Source organism: Megalopta genalis, chromosome 2, assembly GCF_051020955.1.
Source record: "Megalopta genalis isolate 19385.01 chromosome 2, iyMegGena1_principal, whole genome shotgun sequence".
NCBI classification, from domain to species: Eukaryota; Metazoa; Arthropoda; class Insecta; order Hymenoptera; family Halictidae; genus Megalopta; species Megalopta genalis.
Genome location: NC_135014.1, coordinates 36,904,466 through 36,923,640, shown reverse-complemented (window position 1 = coordinate 36,923,640; position 19,175 = coordinate 36,904,466). Strand labels below are relative to the sequence as shown.

The following is a 19,175-nucleotide window of genomic DNA, read 5'->3' as shown; positions in this document are numbered from 1 at the left end:
TCGCAAATTCCGAAAACCCAGCGAAACATTTTCGCTTTCGCTAACGATTCGACGGATTCCGTAACCATTGTCCACGATCTAGCAACAACGAATCCCGCCGATTCTTTCTATGCTCCACGAGACGATCGACGGCGGAGATTTGCATAAATATTCGCATTGTATACGGTCGCCGTCGTTAATGGCGAGCGCAATTAAAATTTCCGCCGCGCTCGGCCCTCGAAAATCCACGACGGAAACGCCGGTGCGGCTCTCGTGCCTGTGCGAACGATCACGACGGTGGACAAATCGACCTCCAATCGAGAAAATAGCCGTCCGCGATTTTTTTCCAGCACACGGCACGCTAGTCGAGAATGATTTTCGTCCCGAGATCCGCGGGCTTACGTAATCGCGGCTCGCCCAGGAAAGCCATTAGACACTTGTTCTCACATTGTGCGCCAGGGGGAGCAGGGGGGTCTCGGGTTTCCGTTTCTGCAGTCCCGCTTACCTGGCCGCCACCGCCGCCAGGTATTCGTGTAGCCCGCGTTCCACCGATCCTCGGCCCCTGCCGGCCAGATTTTCCCCCTCGACCACGGGAATTTTCCTCTTTCCGGAGTTCCGTTGAGCGATGAATGGTTTCTTCGCTTTCCGTCGCACGATCTTCTTCGCATTTTTCTCGCCCGTGAACGGCCAGCACGTTTACGGTTGATGTTCTTCAACGTTCCCGACTGCGGTTCCCTTCAGCTCGCCTTCAATTTACGCCGCAGTTGGTCTTCCAACTGTACGCGGCTCGTTCAGACTTCCAACGTCGAATCGATCTATGCCGATGTTCATCGATTACAGCGATTCGTTGGTCACGGGGCGAGCTCCTCGGACAAGAGAAGCTGTAATAATTAGACTGCGGAACTTTATGCAAAATAAAAATTGTCCGCGCCAATTGCAAGGCACGGGAGAGAAGCGCACGTTTCTCTTTCCTCTCTTTAAAACATTTTAATAAGTACAAATTAATGCATCGAATTTTCAGTTTGCTGTAATTTCTGAACTGTTTTAAATTATGTCTTTTCATTTTTGCACAAATGCACGAAATCCGCAGTCTAGTAACGATTATAGATGGTTGTAATAATTGGCGCAGGTGAAGTCGCGGTACTTTCTGGTAGCTGAAGTTATGATTTGACAAATGACACTGATTTCGATTAACGGGAAACAGGATGCCAGATCTTTGAGGTACCATTCGCGCAGAAAATGGATCGAATTCGTACCGACGACGTGGCCCGTGGACCGTACAGAATCGTCTCGAGCAAATCTCAGCCTAGATTCGACGAATTCGTCTCGTGAGAACGTTTCCGAACGCGTACGAGAAGCCGCCGCGAAAATGATAGCGTATCGCGTTACGTGAACGCCGGAAGATTTCGCATGAGATTGCCCGGTGAATCGCCTAGGACCTTGGATCCATCGTTAAATACCGTTGCTCCCTCGCATCGATCCGGAGATGGGCAAATACACTGTCTCTGATAAGGACGAACCTGTTGACTGCCGCGCTGACGGCCAGGAACATAACGGATTTACAGTTCTTCCGCCGTAAAATGGCCCCTTGCAGCCAATCTTTGGTGCTTGGATCGTCTGGCAAATTATTCGGGATCGTTTTACGATCGTTTACGCGTGTTCCATTGCTTATACAGGGTGGGCGAGAAATTTTTCCAGGAAAATTATGTTGAAAAAATGATATTATTGGGTAGGAATCAAGTGACGCATCTCGCCGTCAAGTTCTACTTCTCGTTATGCTACAAAAGCTGCACAAACCCGACGGATCTTTAAACTTATTTTTCTCGGAAACGCAGTCTTAAATGAAAGAAAATGTTACTATTTTTTTTTTCTTTCGACTTGTTTCTCCGTGCAGGATCATCCCCTGGCCGGTTGTATCATGATTTTTCATCCACCCTGTATATCCCGGCCTGGAAACAGCAAACTCATTGTTTGTCTACCGAGCTGTCAATCAATCAACCTAACGTCTAATTTATTAATACACTATAGATCTAATGTATTCATAGCGCATGCATTTATGCGGAATAAAATGCAGGAATCTCGTTTCGTGTTCACGGAATAACAAAATTGGCGTGAACGTATGCGTATAACAAAAGCAAGGGCTATATCAGAAAATTTAATCCGAACGGAATGGAATTATTTATTCATAAAGATGTGCCCGATGGAGCAAAGGTTAGGAATTGCAAAATGCAAGAGCATTGAAACAACAGGTCGCTTAATTAAATAGACAGCCATTCAGGCTCGCGGTTTGTAGCGTTGCCAAGGTGGTTTTGTCCACTGCTGTTGTATCGGATCCGCCTCGAATTAGGTTTGCCGGCGGTTTTCGTGACTTGTGAATCGTGTTTTCCCAGCGAATTGTCGCGAAACGTAGCCGTCGAGCAGCCGCAGCAACGTCGCGAAGGAACATGGGCTGGTTTTAGCGGATTTCTTGCAAGAAGAGGACCGCCGAAGAGGGTTCGGGTGCTGAAGAGGCGCAATGCCATTAGGTCTGTCGTGCTTGGAGCCCGGTGACGGCGACGGGGTACTTCGTGGAACGGTTCTAGACAAAAACCAGATCCTTTCGCCTCGAAAGGGCCGGCCTGCGTCCTGTAAAACAGAAACGGACCTTTTCAGAAACGTCGGGATCGACGGGCCCTCTGATCCTGAAAGGCGACCCGCGGTTTCAATATGGCCGCCGAGTCGCGTGTTCTCTCGCCGCAGAACACTCGGTGCAATCGATGAGCGTACGCAAATTCGTCCGAAAATTGGGGCCGAGATAATATCTGCGAAAATATTCTTGATACCTGCGAACGACACCGTTATCATTAGACTGCGGATCTTTATGCAAAGTAAAAATCGTTCGCATCAGTTGCAAGAAATGGAATGCAAATAGAAACTTCTTCCTTTCCTTAATTAATTTAATTACACGTTTTTGTCATGAATCCATAAAATCCGCAGTCTAGTTATTACTTATTGAACCTGATAAAATTGACACGCTTGCAAGAGGTTTTAATTTTACATCTTCCTAAAACTGGTGCTACCGTTCGGTAGCTAGAAAAACAGTGCAGCCTTTTTTACTTTTAGTATAGAATAATGGAACCGGGTATTATGGACTGATCAATCGCTGTGGCGTTTATTTGTTTTCGGGCATAATTAAGTTTATATTTACAGGCCAACGCATATTCAATTTTTTAACATTTACCATAACAGTTTTAGTGAAGTTTGCTTATCATGAAGTGATAAATAAAATGCTTGACATCGGAGTCGAAGCGATTAGCGCGTCAAGTTTGCTTCGAGCTCGTGCCAGTCGCAGGCAGGCATCAGTTTTTCGAAGCACCGATGTATGGAGCATGTGTTTCCGGCATTGTCGCATTTTTCTCTGTATTTATTGCCACCGCCGTTGTCGCTGTTATTTACAAGCAAACTGTCCGAGTAGAAGTCGTCATCGCAGTTAACTGTCTCTCGAATAACAGCACACGTGCTTTGGCTTCGACACGCGCGTTCTGCGAAGAAAAATTCACCTATTTTTTTCCATGTAGAATCTTCGACTTTTCGACGACCGCCATCTTTTCATTGGAGAATGCTTATTGTCGCACGCATAAAATCGCAAAGAGGCCTTCTCATAAATCATGCATTCGGTTTCCTTCGGAGCTCAAGGTGACCTGCGCGAGATCATATTAAATCGTACACTCGATACCAAAGAACTGTCATTGAAAACGCAACGAATCGTTTACAGATAAATTTAGACGCCACAATTGACACGTTAAGCGCCAAGCCTGTTTTGTCTTCCTTTCCCGCGTTATAACATCCTGCGAAACCTGCAAAGGACGACCATTTTCGCGTATATACCGTGTTGAAACGATACTCGTTACAATTTTGCTTGGTAACAAGTAATATTTAGGTACATTCTTTTGTGATCGTCGAATTATTAAAAATTTATTAACAGAAGAATATAATTTTGAAATTGTATATCGTGCATTCTTTCGTGATCACCAAATGATTTAAAATTGACTAATGGAAGAATGTAACTTCTATGTTGTATATATCGTACATAACAATGAACTTTATTGGCTTCCCTACGGATTAAATCTCGTCATAGCTCGCATACCATACAATAAAATAAGATACATACAATTGGAACAAGAAAATCAAATCAAATAAAGTAGATTAGAATAAAATACAATAAGTGACACAGAAATAAAATACAATAATTTCCACACAACGAACTTAAAACTATACTATTATTAAACTGTTAAACTATTATTAACCATTAATACTTTTGATCTGTATATCGTGCACTATCTTCTGATCCCCAAACTATTCAGAATATATTAATAAAAGAATATGACTTTTAAATCGTGCATCGTCAGTCACCGGTGACCGACACGGCGCTTAACGTGTTAAATGACTCACGCTGAACCACCTGTCCACCTTGAGCCAGTAGATCGTTTTAGCCTATCGCCCTCGAACGACGCCACAATTCTCGAAATTCGTGGGAACCGGGAGGGGGATCGAGCTTGTGGAAAATGGGCGAAACGAGACTTGGACAGCGAACGGTGGCCGAAAGCACGTCGGATAATGTTTCTTTAACGGCGCCCGCGCGTCGAAGACAGAGAGCACTTGACCCCGGCGCTTCCGGCAAACGTCCAAATGACGGTGGTTTAGCCCCGGAGCCACAGATGTTTCCATATGATTGGGCAAACTAGAGACACGCGTGCACCTCCGGGCAAAAATTGTCGGATAGAGAAGTCGGTTGTTCTGCCGGAGGTCGGCCTCTCGACCGCTTTTCCTGGAAGTACCCCGTCGAATCGAGTCGCGCCGCTCGTTCCCTTTAACAGTATAATCCCTGTTAAATCCGTAGCCAGTGTCTAGCCTAGATACACACCGGTCTGCCTCCTCGGACAAAGCCGGACAAAAGAGAGAGAGAGAGAGAGAGAGAGAGCGAGAGAGAGAGAGAGAGAGAGCGAGCGAGGCCCGGTCGAGTTTCCCTGTATATCGTCCAGTAGCCACGTAGCCGTTGGATGCACTCTCCGTATCGATGTGTCACCCTATCCGTTTTATCTGACCGCGCTGGAACACGTACGAATGCAGCCTTCCATCGACGCACAGTCATCGTTCACGGCGGCCTTGATCGCTCGTAACGCGATTGCCGATAGCAGCCGCGATGAATCGGCGATCGCGCCGCGACAATTATCGGGTCTCTCGCGTTCCCGCGTGCCCGCAGTCCTCGATCCGCCGATCCGCGACTTTCCATTGCGAAAATCTCTCCTAAGACCGGATTCATTCCGAGCGTTCCTCGGCCGAGCATGAGAACACACGAGAGGACTCTTGCAACAGTCCAGTTTACGTGCGATTTATCACCGGGGATCGGCCGCGACGCGTTTACTCTCGCGATTATTGACCTGTTTGTTAGCTCGGGGCTGTTCCATCGTTACCGTGTGGAGTTCGATATTGTGGTCGGTTGCACGATTCTCGATGACCGGAGTCCCCTATGTTTGGGGATTCTGGGTTTAGGTGATGCAACCCGCCAGGAAGCCGGGCTTTTAATTCGAACTTTGGGGGGGGGGCGAGGTCTGGTTTGCGGGATTTTTCTGTCGAATCATATTAACAATCTACCAATTATAACATAATCGGAATAAAAGTGAATGTTATTATTATTTTATTTATTTATTGACGGGCATCTGCCTTTTATGTACATTAATAATAGTAGTACAGTGATATACACAAACATTGTATTGTATTAATATTAATCCAATGTATTGATACAATGTATTATACGTATTACATAAATATATATGAAATACAATGTATTAATTTTTGACTTTATAAATTGATTTATTAATTTTTAACTATATAAGTGGATTTATTAATTTTTAACTGTATAAATAAATTAACTAACATCAATTTTATAAATTGATTTAGAAATGTTTAATTTGATAAATTGGTTCAATAATTTTTAATCTTAAGATATTTCTAAACATTTGGTTCAATCTCTAGGAAATGCATTGCAATATAGCGAAATACGTTCTAGTTCTATACAAGAAAATGAGATAGTACATTTATAAAACATTATTCCGCAGTTGGTGTTTGAAATACTGCAGCGAACCAAGAAAAAAATCGACATGTTCGGCAAGGCAGTCAGAAACCGTGGTAATACGGCTGATCGAATTATGCAGGCTATAATTGGTTCTGCATACGGTAGGATAAAAACCAGACAAAAATATAGCATACAAAATCGTTGAATAATGGTTGAATTAACCCCTTGGCATACTTTTTCCGAGTCTCGCTCGTGATGGAGATTTCTAGGAACAATCTGTTGAGTATGAATGTTATTCCGTTTCTCTAAGTCGGAATAAAATGCGATTCTCTTTTCATCAATATTTAACTGTTTAAGCAATTGTAGGTACAAAATTAATAGAAATGTTCTTTTTCTTGTAAAAAATTATTAGAATCGGGAATTATTAAATAATTTATTTAAGAATACATTATTACATAAATATTAAAAAATTTATTATTACATAAATATTAAAGAATTTATTACTAAATAATTATGAAAAAAATTATTTAAGAATTTATTACTAAATAATTATGAAAAAAATTATTTAAGAATTTATGATTAAATAATTATTACAAACATTATTTAAGAATTTGTTATTAAATAATTATTACAAAAATTATTTAAGAATATATTATTCAATAATTATTACAAAAATTATTTAAGAATTTATTGTTAAATAGTTATTAATAAATTTATCCCATTATTTACAACGTCGACAATATATTACAAGGAAATTGGCTAGTCCAACAAACTCACTAACAATACAATAAACGAAACATCATTATCATCGACTATACGCAGAGTATCGGTAGCGTGCGCGCCATTTTGGTCCGCGTAGCCTCATCTACAAACGAAAAACAGACAAATTGTCGCTCTGAAAGGATGAACACTATTCTCGACGCGTCTCTAAATATTCCTGTCATCTTGCGGTATCTGACCCTTTGACTGCGGCGTGCTGTAACTTAAAGCCGTACGCGTTTCGCAACGCCATATTCGCATGGCAATCGTCGTCTCTGACTAAACTAATCCACAATCGCGGTGCAGCTGCAGTGAAAGTAAGAATCGCATTGTTATGAACAAGAAGGAATCGAAGCATTCGCGGATTCCTAAAAATGCTTAGTTGTTTTAGTTTGATAAAAGTGCGGACAACTTGTATCAGTTGAAATCCCTTATCGTACATATTCTATTATTGTAATAGTAATCGAAACTTCTTCAAAGCACTAAGAATATTTTTTATGGGACAACCAGATCACACATCGAAGACTCGGATAATGGAAAATTCGAGCAATACATTATATTACTATATAATTATTACTATATAATTATTATTATATAATTATTACTATATAATTATTATAATATAATTATTATAATATAATTATTATTATATAATTATTATAATACTATTCTTTTCATATTTCTTTTCTATTTTAATGGATATTTTTTTTATCTTTCTTCCTCCTCTGTTTTAACGACAATAAACTTTTATTCAATTCAGTTATGAAACAATTCTTATTTATAATACTACGATAATTCAATCGAAAAAGTAAAATCAATCATTTTCTTCTTTCTTACTCTTTTTATGTATAGTTTTCTTCTCTTTTTCGTTTATTATATACATAATAATTAATTTGTAGTATTCTTAACACTAGAACTAGGAAATCAGTCACAACGGTTCGCGATTTCTTCTTTTACAATTCCTGATGTTATAAAAAATATTTCCATGAACAATCTTCGGATAGATATCTTATTCAAGATTCTATTTCAGTAAAAATCGTACGAAGTTTAAGCAGAACCAATCTCGCCATCGTCGTAGAACAATGTACAGGTTTTGTGAGCCGTACACAGTGAACGATACCAACAAACAAACGTTATCATTATGTTATTATTAGATGCACATACTTGCGCCTCCTATGCGATTATTCGTTCTCGTAGGATTAATCGTTTATCGCATTTAATGAACGAGATTGATGGACGAAGTGACTCCGGCGAGCGCCATATTGGTCTCCAGGAAGGATTCGAATCGGCGCGGCGCGGCGCGGCGCGGGTTCGTTTCTTAGACGAATCAGCGTACAAAGGAGCGTCGCGTCGGGGAAAAAAACTATCGTGAAAGGAGAATCGTGCGGGCGTGTTCCCCGGGAAGGATCCTTTGAAAAGATCCCCGGCGAACGCACGTGAACGTGAACTCGTTTACGTTGCATCGCTCGCGAACGGTCCGCGCGCCATTGCGTCCCGCGTTTTCTGTCGCTTTTGTCCGGCCAGCCGGTATGCGGCATTGTCTCTTTCGTTTTTTTCCCCTCTTCTTCTTCTTCCTCCGCTCGCGTCTTGCTTCTCCCGCCCCGTCGAATTCACGTGGCCACTTACCCACAACCGTAATGCCGTCGCGGCTCTTGTTCTTCCTTTGCCCCCTCCCCCCCCCTTTCCGTTGCCCTTGTAACTGGATCCACGGGAAAAATCGCGTTCAACCGAACCCCGTCTCTTTCCATCAGAGGCGATCGCTCGTTCGGGGAATTCGTCTGCGGCGTTCTGCTCGGGTTTTCGGTCACGGTGAACGATCCACGGGATCTATTGTCCTCCTATGGGATCCTCCGTAGATCCGCCGATGATAATTCCACGGGGCAACGAACTGCGGCGCGAACCGATCTCTTTGGGACACCGTGCTGCTTAATTCGTCGATGAGTCGGCCTAGCGAATCGTTCGACTGCCGGTGTCGTTCTTCGAGAGGACACGGTGGCCGAAACAACGATTCAGGAATAATGGCTCGCGGAATCACGATTTCGTCAGTTTTTTCGCCTAAGTCGATCTTCAAAATACTGAAGTTTCCCCCTTCTTTTTTTTTTAATAATTCAATGTACATCTGCAGCTGACCTTTTTTTTTAGGCGAACCAGCAGTTTCGATGCCATCTGATTCGATGTAATTTTCTTACGTTGTTACGTTTATAACGATTGACAATTGGCAATTACCAATTAGGAAGGTCTAATGGTTTCGTTCCTTCGAGTTTTCCGATTTCTCCTTCATCATTGATGATTTGGGGCGAGTGAAAAATCCTTAAATGGTAGACAAATTATACGACCGAATTTGAAATTGGCGTGTGAAAATCTATGGGAAATGATATGTAACATGTCACAAAAAAATATACAATTGTACATGGTACTGGATGAGTCAGAATTTTGTTGGATAAATCACATTTTAAGTTTAACATAATTTTTCAACGGCGAACAATGTCCATACCACGTTCACTTTATTTTTTTCCTTGTTCTGCAACGTTTCAGCTTCAACGTAAAAAAGATATCGTCGCTTTATCTCTCATTTCTATCAAAAGTTTTTCGATTTTGACAGAATTTCGTCACTTTGCTCCACAAGTGTGCCGCAAAGTATACTCGAGATCATAAAAAACAATGAAGGACCAACTAAGTATCGTAATTAATTAATTTCCAATTGCATTAAGCAGTAATATTAAGCGAACCTACAATTATTCCGCACAAAATTTCCAAATTTTTCTAATATTGATACAATAATAAATAACCGTATTAATAAAAATTACCTATATTGTTTAAATAATCGTCCGCCAATAACAAAACACAGAAATACTACATGAAGCACGTTGTTATATCACGAAAATACGATGAACCTACCATTGCTTCGGCCACTGTGCTGGTTTAAGGTCGAGCGGGTTCCGTAATATTTTACGTTTGCACAGAATTATTTGGAAAGAGGTACAGGTTATTATGAATGGACACTCTGATGCAACTGCTGAAGCGTCGATAAGTTAACGAGCACGCTTCGGTGACGGTCTTTCAAAATAGTCGAGGCAGCCAGAGGTAAATGACCGGAAAATTCTATTCAGGATGGCCGTGGCTTTGTATCCGTTGAACGAGTTCGAGGATACCTCCGTAATTAACGTATTTATTACATTTTAATGCGCAGCGTCGTTTCGAAAGTTCCACTAATGCGCGCGCTGCGAATTCAGAACAATTTTCCGAGCTAGCCATACGCGCAATCAACAGACCGAATTATCGGGAAACTGATGAGGATATCACGATCCGTGGAGAGCAGATACTCGAGGGAAACTACGCACAATTGTTCTTTATTTATTTATTCTTCTACGGGAATAATCTATTATCGCTAGATTTACGCAGCACTGAAAGCAACTGTTTTATATGAATTTATAAAAGTAGTAACAATAAGATATTTATTTCGATTTCGAACGAGTGTTATTTTGTGATATTTGCCGCAAGTAGTAACAGATATAAATAACACATAAATGTATCTTTACAATCTGAATAACAAAACAGCGATTACTTATTTGAATTTTTGTTCTTAGTTTCAATTTCGGTGGTTTATTTACCGTGCACAGTAACTGAACCCATTTTTCGCTCGATGCGTTAGTTACTGTGCTGGTTACCACAGGATAGGCCTACATAGTCTCAAACCTCGAATCATCTCTGTCATATTTTTAAACAGGAGGAATGTAAATATGAAAGTTCGTTAAAACAGTCGTCTCTAATTTGGGCTCTTCAATGACTTATTATTTATTATATCATTATTATATCGAAATGTCTGGTTTCTGAGTTTTTCTTTTACAGTCCCCGATATTATAAAAATATTTCTAGTAGGAATTTTCATACAAAAAAAAACTTCTTTATCCAGGCACACATGGTGGAAGTTCAAATAAATCCATGGCACGAAGTTTAAATAAATCCAATCTTGGAATTGTTATAAAACAACATACATTTAGTCTCGTTGAGAGCACGGTAGTTATGGCGCTAATAGCGAAAACTCCCGAAGGCTGTCAACAGGGCCCAGTAATTGGCTCCACCGCGCCCCGTGCTTGATTTAAGAATAAAATGGAGGCACAGCTGCTTCCACGTAGAAATATTTGGCCCGGGCTCGCGCAGCACCCGCGATTGATCATAACCGATACGAGTTTTCCAATTTCTGGAGAAGTCCGCGGGGCCCGAGAAATCGAGCGTTCTCGTTTATCTTCGCCGAGTCCGGAATTAACGAGCAAAGTTTCTCGAGCGACGCGGAATTTCATCGGTTTCGCTCGTCCTCGGACCGTGGAAAATAAAGAACGGGGAAAGAGAAAAGCCAGCCGATGTGTACGTCGGACGGACGCGCGCGAACGGCCAGGCACGTGCTAATTGTCGAATCGATAAAATTCCCCAGCGATCGCGGCTGCTGTGGACAATCCAGAACCCGATCGAATAACCGCCGCGCCACGTTGCCCCGCGACTTTCCATTGAAATTTCTATCGCGTTATTCACCTCGCTCTTTCTCCCGCGCCCTTTCCGCGAGCAACGCTGCGCAATTTCCTTCATTAATCTCTTATTGCTGATCGATGATGCAACATGCCGACGCCCTTTCGGGCTCGCCAATAACACGATTTCGTTTCGACTTTGACGAATCGGCCGGCAATATTCTCTGGTTATCGAGCTGCCTTTCGATGCACCAATTATTGTTCGTCACGACAACGTTCGTACAACGTCGATGCAGCATCGGTAACGATGCCGTTCCGTCCTCGCATTTTCTTTGCGCCGATCCCATTCGATCTCGAAGGATTCGAAGGATTGCAATTCGGATAGCGGAATCATTTTACGATATTTACTTGTTAGTTCATCGATGGCGACGCGCGAGTTATTATTTATTTTCGATTATCTATTATTTATATCGACCCTTCCTTTTATTCTCTTGCTGTTGTTTCGAGAGTCATAGTCTCGCGTTCGTGCTCGACATTTGCATGCAAAATAGACGTCCGCGATTGAGATACATCGTCTGGAATATTTCAGTCTAGATATAACAGACTGTAATATAAATAAATAAGATTAAATATTCGATTCTCTCGTGGGTCGGCGTCAGGTACGACACACGAGAAAAGGGCGGACACGCGCGTACGGCGCCCAGCTTTCTACCGATACTCAGCGTCGCGTGAAAATTCACTTTTACGCAGAATTCTCTCGGTCGGGCACTCCACGTGCGTCGATCGGCGGTTTCATGCGTCCCTTGCTCACCTCTTAAGGTCACCGGCTCTCCGATAATAGCTCATTCACGCGTCGATCCTGGAAAAATTCACCGGGAAAATATACATGTGCACTCCCGATGGAACGATCCTTCCACGTACGCTTCATTCAGATTCGTGTTGAAGCACTATTTTAGCTCCGCGACACGATCTTTTTAAAGCCGTTTATTTCAGCATTTTATCTCGAAGTATTTCGAGTACCGACACGATTCATCGTGGCGAACAGAAAATGCTCATCTTCGTTTCTCCGTGACAATTTTTCATTCTTCATTCGACTTTGTAATTCGTGTCTGTCTAACAACCATTCCGGACCTTCACAAAAAAATATGCGCAGTTTTCCCGAAATTATTTCCGAGAGTCATAAAGAGATACGATCTTTTACCGGCGAAGCTGTTCGTAAGGAATATGGAATTTAAATGACGTTTTAGCTGAGATCGTACGAGCAAAGAATTCCCGATTAAGATAACAGCTACCAATGAGATTCGATACGGTAATTCACTGTCAGCGAAACGGCAGCCAGAGGATTAATCTTCCGGCTGCGGACACGACGACCGAGTCGCTCGTTCGCACTTCATCGTAAAAAGTAACTTCTCCCGATGGATATTTTGCAAGCGAGGCCGCGACGGTCCCGTTCGCGGGCCGCAGTTTCGAACTATGATTTTACGTCGGTAAGTGGCTGTAACCTAGATTGGCCTCGATTGCGCGTAAGAAACGCGTTTAGAAAACTCGTTAACTTCCCCTTGGTTAATTCCGCTCCTCCGTAGTTAGCGTGCACCGCGCACTCCTCTCCCCCGAGTGTGTCGATGCGTTCTCACCGAACTCCGAGCACGCCGTTGCTGGCACCGCTTTTCCTTTGAGAGTGTACGGAGAGAGTTTGTTCGAGCAGCCGCCGTACTTTTGGCATACCGTGCAACCCCGTATACCTCTATCCGTTGTTTCCGCAGTGTGTTTGCCTCCTTTGCGTCGCTTTTGGTAACGAGATTCCGGTATTTCCCCTCTCTATCGTCACCTTTCACGTTGGTACCATGGCATTTGACCCCTTCGCGGCACCTTTTAATATCGAAACTTTGGTATCTCGGCCCCCTTTGTGTCATTGTTTGTACTCGCCTTGTATTCGTATTTATCTGTTAATTGTTGCGTAACCTACACGATGCTTCGAAACTCTGCCCGGGATCGGCAGATCTTTCGTTTCTGTGAGCTACGGATCCGTTCTTTCGCGAGTAAATTTCGAGAGATCCGGGTTCATAATTATCGTGAAGTGAAACTGAAAGGAAAGTGAACGATGTAACGCGATGAATGTAAAAGTAAAAATGTAAAAATGAATAGCGCGTTTAACCCCTGGGATTATAATTAGCGTGGTCTTTTGTTGCAAAATTATTTGTTACGTCTCCAAGGTTTCGTTCACGTTCAGTTCGGTCAGATGAAACAGTAATTTCGAGCCGCGCCGATTTGCATTCAGTTTGTACAGCGACTCGCAAAAGTGTTCCCACACCTTTCAAAACGCGAGAACGTTTTTCTCAAGCCGTACTAAATGACTTGAATTTCTTTTGAAATCAACGTTAACCCAGAGTCAAGCGACAGCCGTTGAAAGATTTGTAGATTTCTTGCCAACATCTGAACAGAAATTCAAGCGATTTAGTTCAGTTTAAAAGGAGTCATTGCATTTTAACACTAAACCTACCAAGCAGTGATACTAACTGGCATGTGCTGCTTCGCAAAAGTGAGAAGACCGAATTTATTTTGAATTTGCGAAGTTTTTATTATAAAACTTGCTCCAATAATATAACTTGTTCAAGCGTTTTCCACGAAAGAGTCTCGAAACTTTGCAGAATTGCAAGATAAGAAAGCGGCCACTTTGACCGCGGTAGGTTTAGCGTTAAACGGTGTGCGAACGCTTTTGTGGGAAACTGTACGTCAAGGGAATAGCTTCTTTCCAATCAGCAGAATCATTGAGATTCCCTATCGGCAGAGTCTCTTCCACTGGTCAACCGTTAGAATAATAACGATGACCAGTCTCGCGGATGATCGGAGCACCCGGGTTTACCCTGTGTCACGGCCTGGGGAAAAAAATCCGCGATGTAGGCGAGTTTCGAAGCAGCATCGGGTCGCGCGGCCACTTCGTTCTGTAAATAGCGTGTGAGTGGGTCGCCGTTGAATAGAGGTGAGCCGCGTGTCCGGAGATCTCTGTAAAGAAAAGAGATGGCACGTTGGAGAGGGTGAAAGAGAGAATGAACGGGAATGAACGAGGATGCGAGAGCGATATATGGCGAGAGAAAGAGAGAGAAGAGAGAGAGGGAGAGAGAAAGAGTGAATGAGAGAGAGAGAGAGAGAGAAAGAGAGAGAGGGTTAGGTTACGTGTGTGGGGGATGCAGGATGTAGGTAGCACCGGACGCATCGAAAATCGTTAAAACGGTCACCTTCTCCGTTTTGTCCGACAGGTCCCGAATTCGTAACGGCAGTGGCGTGACGGACATACACTCGCAGCAACAGCAGCAGCAGCAGCAACAGCAGCAGCAGCAGCAGCTGCAGGAGAACAACAACGCGAAGAAGCCGCAGGAGGGACTGGGTCCCGATGAGATGTGGGCCCCTGGCGGCCTAGGGCCTCACCGGGAGCTACCAGTCGACGTCCCCGACACCCTTCTACAGAAGGCCTACCCCAACAAGGTAAAGAACTGCTCTTCCGACTATAGGAACGAGCTTCGTGGCCCCCGTAGCGAGCTAGCTAGCGACCTCGACCTCTCCCTAAACCTTAAAAACGACACCCTTAAGTCGCCGCCTGCGCCGCCGCCGCCTCCGCCGCCTCCACCGCGCATCGCCAGCGCGGACGGTAAAGTCCCGACTAGCCTAGAGACCGTAGAGGACGTCACCGACGCCAGCGTGCGCCCGTGCGCAAGGAACGGTCACCACCAGCCGCACATGGTCAAGATCGAGCTGAAGATCGAGCCGGAGAACCTCGAGGACGAGGACGAGAAGCCGCGAAAGGACGGCAAGCAAGCGGAGAACGACGCGTACCGCAGGAGTCCCTCGACCCTGGGCTCCCCAGACCTGAAGAACCCGTTCAAAGACTTCGACGACGAGGAGGACGAGGGAGTGAACGAAGACGCGCACGGTCAGAAGGAATCCAGCGTCGACGTGGACGTCGAGGAGGACTATCCGTTCGCTAAAGAGGACTACCCGACCATGCTGAAGACCTGCAGCGACGACTCGGCCAGTCCGAGGAGCTCCTCCGGCAGATCCGACAGCACCGCTCCCCTGGACAGCAGTCTGGTGCTGAGGCACGCCAAAACCAGAGACAAAGAGTCCCCGACGTACGACGCCAGAAGGATAGACCTGGGCTCCCCCTGCAGACCGGTGGTCCCAGAGATCAAGGTCGCCCCGAGGTTCGGCAGAACCAGGGACGCGACCTCCTTCGACAACCCGGCGTACGGACTGGCCGACCTGCAGGACCTCCAGGGTCTTTTGATGAGATCCGACGAGGTTTCCGACCTGACCAGACTGATCGACGAACAGTGCACGATTCCGAGACTACCCAGGGACCAGGACAGGTCGTCTCCGGCTCGGAACAAGGAGCCCAGAGAGCTGCAGACCGACTCGACTCCGGCGAAGTCGTTGAAAAGCGGCAAGAACCGCAGACAAACGGAAGACCGCGCTAAAACGAAGGCGAAGACAAGGTCCCTGGACGTGGAGGAGCTGATCAGGTCTGGATCCAGCGAGGATCTCGTGGGCATAGAGTCGGGCAGCAGTTTGTCCTCGTCCTCGAGGCAGCGGCCGAAGAAGAAACGCCATCAACAGATCTCCAGCGGCTACTCCACTCTGAGGAGCGATGCCTCCACCGACCACGAGCACGCGGAGCGTAGCTTTCTGGTGGTCGGCGGGAGGCCGTACCGCGAGGTGGCCGTCGACTGTCCGCCGGATTTCGTGCCGGTGACCAAGTGCCATCCCGTCTATCCCCCGCCGAACAAGACCCCCGGGAACAGCAAGCAGAACACGCTCGAGCCTAAGCGGGAGCGAAACGGGACGACGACGATGGCCGTCGCGACGGTCGCGGCGGCCGTCGCGGGGGATGACGGGACGACGGCCACCTCGTTGCCGTTGCCGTCGCCGTCGCCGTCGCCGTCGCCGACGACCGCGCCGTCCCGGCATCTCCCCCCGAACGAGCTCGCGCTCGCGATGCTGGCTGGTAGCGGCGACCAGCTCGCTACCACCGAGTCCTCCTCGTCTACCGTGGCCGCGCGCACGCTAGACAGAAAACGCGACTCATCCACGAAGAAGGTAAGGTCCAAAGTCAAGAGTTTGCTTCTCGACAGCTTCCTATCTTTCGTGCACCACGAGCCCCGCCACCGCAAACCGCTTCCACGCCACGCTTCTACCGCGAGCATCGCACACCGTTCGCCCTCTAACAGCTCGCTGATCTATCTAAGCCCCAGCACGCGGCTCGAACCGAGCCAGCACGGCGAAACGAGGCCCGCTTCCGGACACCTGCAGGTCCGCTTCTCGAAGGACCTGTCCTCGAGCAGACCCTGCAGCGTCGTCTTCGAGAAGTGCCCGCCGTTCGACCCTGTCGAAGGGAAACCTTCTCGGCCGAGACGCTTGTCGTTCGTGGAAGAGACCAATCAAAATTCCCGCAACTCTCTGCGCGAGTTGTCCGCCGGCGGTCGATCGACGAACGATCGGCTCGCCGATCCGAGGAGCGATCGTTGCCGGGTCGCGGTCGGCCCCGACGAGTCGCCCGACACGCAAAATCTGAAAAATTCGAGGCTGTCTATCGAGTACAAGCGCGACAAGCTCTCGCGGGGCCCCGACAGGCCCGCGGCCGGTCGGGATCTATCCAGGAGCGACTCCGAGATTTCCCGCCCCCGCCACGACTACTCCCGCTCCGGTCTACGCCAATCCTGCCTCTCGGATTCGAATCTTGCGAGTAGAATCATCCCCTGGCGTACATCAGCCAGCGGTTCGAGCCGGCGCATACTGGACGCTACCATCTTCGATGACTTCTCTGCCAGGATACGTACGTACGCTTCGTGCCAGGGCCTAGACCATCTCGAAACGCCACAGGTAAACTTTGCTTCGACATTCTACGCGCCCTGCGCCTGGGCAAGGGGGTCGCCGGGTCTCCCGCGGCTTTAGCCGACGATCGGAGGGTCTGCAGGATTTTACTGTCACTGTCACGAGTCTTTGGGAATGTTACTGACTTGGTCCAAAGCCGATGATCTTGGAGATGTCGGTCTCCGTTAATGATAGGCGTGTACACCATCCTCCGGAAGTATTAGGACTCTTGCAGGAAATTGAGTAAATAGGAACGGTAACCGTGGGAAATTGTTCTAATTTTTTCAACTTATTTCAAAGCTAATTGGATTAAATTGTAACAAGCACGTATACAGTAGCGGACATGTATTTAAAACCACTTGAAAAACGGCGTAACTTTTTTTAAAAGTGAACTATATAACTTGAATTTTTTGTCGATGATAGAGGGACCGGTCTACTAGACAATGACTCTAATACTTATATATATATATATTTCTTTTCACGTTGTTACAAATATAACGCTAATTTAATTAGAGAAAATTCAATTTCATTCTCGTAACTTTTTTTAAAAGTGAACTATATAACTTGAATTTTTTGTCGATGATAGAGGGACCAGTCTACTAGACAATGACTCTAATACTTATATATATATTTCTTTTCACGTTGTTACAAATATATCGCTAATTTAATTAGAGAAAATTCAATTTCATTCTCGTCGATAGATCCACCGCGTTTTTCAATCATTTCTTGAACCAATTTCGCCATTCGCTTCATTAGCTCTTCTATTATTGGTTCTATTATTGGTTCCATTCCATTCTTTGGTTCCATGCATTTTGTAGTGTGTTCCACATGTTAAGAAAACATAACGGGAAATCGATAACGTTGTATCGAACCAAACGAAGACTGCCGGAATCAACTTAGGATACGTTATCAATGAACAAAGCGCAATGAATGACTAAACTAATTGCATAAGTGCAAAACGCTTATAATTTAATATGCACTTAATATGATGCCATGTAGATATTACCTAAAGTGAACGAAATATTGCAATTTATATACACTGAATTAGCAGCTGTCCTAATACTTTTGGAGGGGGATGTACATTGCGATTGACCCTGGCCTCTTCGAAATTTCGGAGACCACGTCAGCTTCCGTTAACGACGACGCGAATACTTTCGGCTTGTTTCCGGGTTTTTTAAAATTCTGAGGATAATGTCAGCTTTTCTGCGTACGATAGACCCACAGCGACACATGTCGAAACAAGCATCGAACGACCGTAACAGACTGCGGATGGGCCGTCTTCTCGGTTATTGATCTAAACGGCAAAACAAGAAACGCGCCCGTTGCATATTCACGTCGAAGTTTCGAGCACCGAGCTCCCAAACTAATTTTTCGCCCGGGCTACCCCGTGAATCGCCGAACGCGGCAATTAGGGGAGCAGAACGGGGATTTGTCTAGAAACTTGCGAATTCGCTTTGGAACTTCCGCAGTCTGTTAGTTGCCGAAGTTGGGTCGTTGATTCTTCGATCGTCGGCGGGGCCGAGCAAGAAACCCGGGGCTCCGTTTCTCACGGGGCACGGTGCGACAGAGAACGCATGCGGAACGGACACACTGTAGTAGACTTGGAAGGCATGGTAAAGTAGTCAGAGCCGATTGCAAACGCTGTCTGCGTAGTCGTAGAAAAACTGTCTCTCTCTCTCTCTCTCTCTCTCTCTCTCTCTCTCTCTCTTTCTCGTAGTGCAAGCGCCAGACTCCTCTTTCGTCTCTATCTCCTGTAATCTTCTTCTTTCTGTATTTCTTCATCTAGTACTTCTGCGTCTGTTATCTTTCTCTCCTTCTCTCTTTCTCTCTCTCTCTTTCTTCTTCTGTGCCGTTCGCTTCCGCGTGGTCGAGACCGGAAGCGGACGCGTGTCGGAGGACGTCCACGAGTGGTCGTCGTCGTCGTTGGAAGACGAAGAGCTTCTACGTACGACTTCTCGCCAAGGGAGAATCGATTACGAAAAGAGAGTTTTTAGTTAAACCACTCGTTTTAGTCGCGATCGCGGCGGCCATCCGACGCCACGGCTGGATTAATG

General features: G+C 45.5%; 1 protein-coding gene across 7 annotated transcripts in view; it reads left to right on the top strand.

Moving 5' to 3' along the window:
• LOC117225524 (uncharacterized) overlaps positions 1-19,175 on the top strand; it is a 121,934-nt gene that overhangs the window by 79,145 nt on the left and 23,614 nt on the right. For 5 of the 7 annotated variants that reach the window (XM_076519270.1, XM_076519271.1, XM_076519269.1 and 2 more), the window contains one exon: positions 14,514-17,130. In XM_076519270.1, coding sequence (XP_076375385.1) covers positions 14,514-17,130 — 2,617 coding nt within the window. Of the gene's footprint in view, positions 1-2,369; positions 2,505-14,513; positions 17,131-19,175 lie in introns of all 7 variants that reach the window. The other 2 variants (XM_076519272.1, XM_033479162.2) reach the window with 2 other exon arrangements.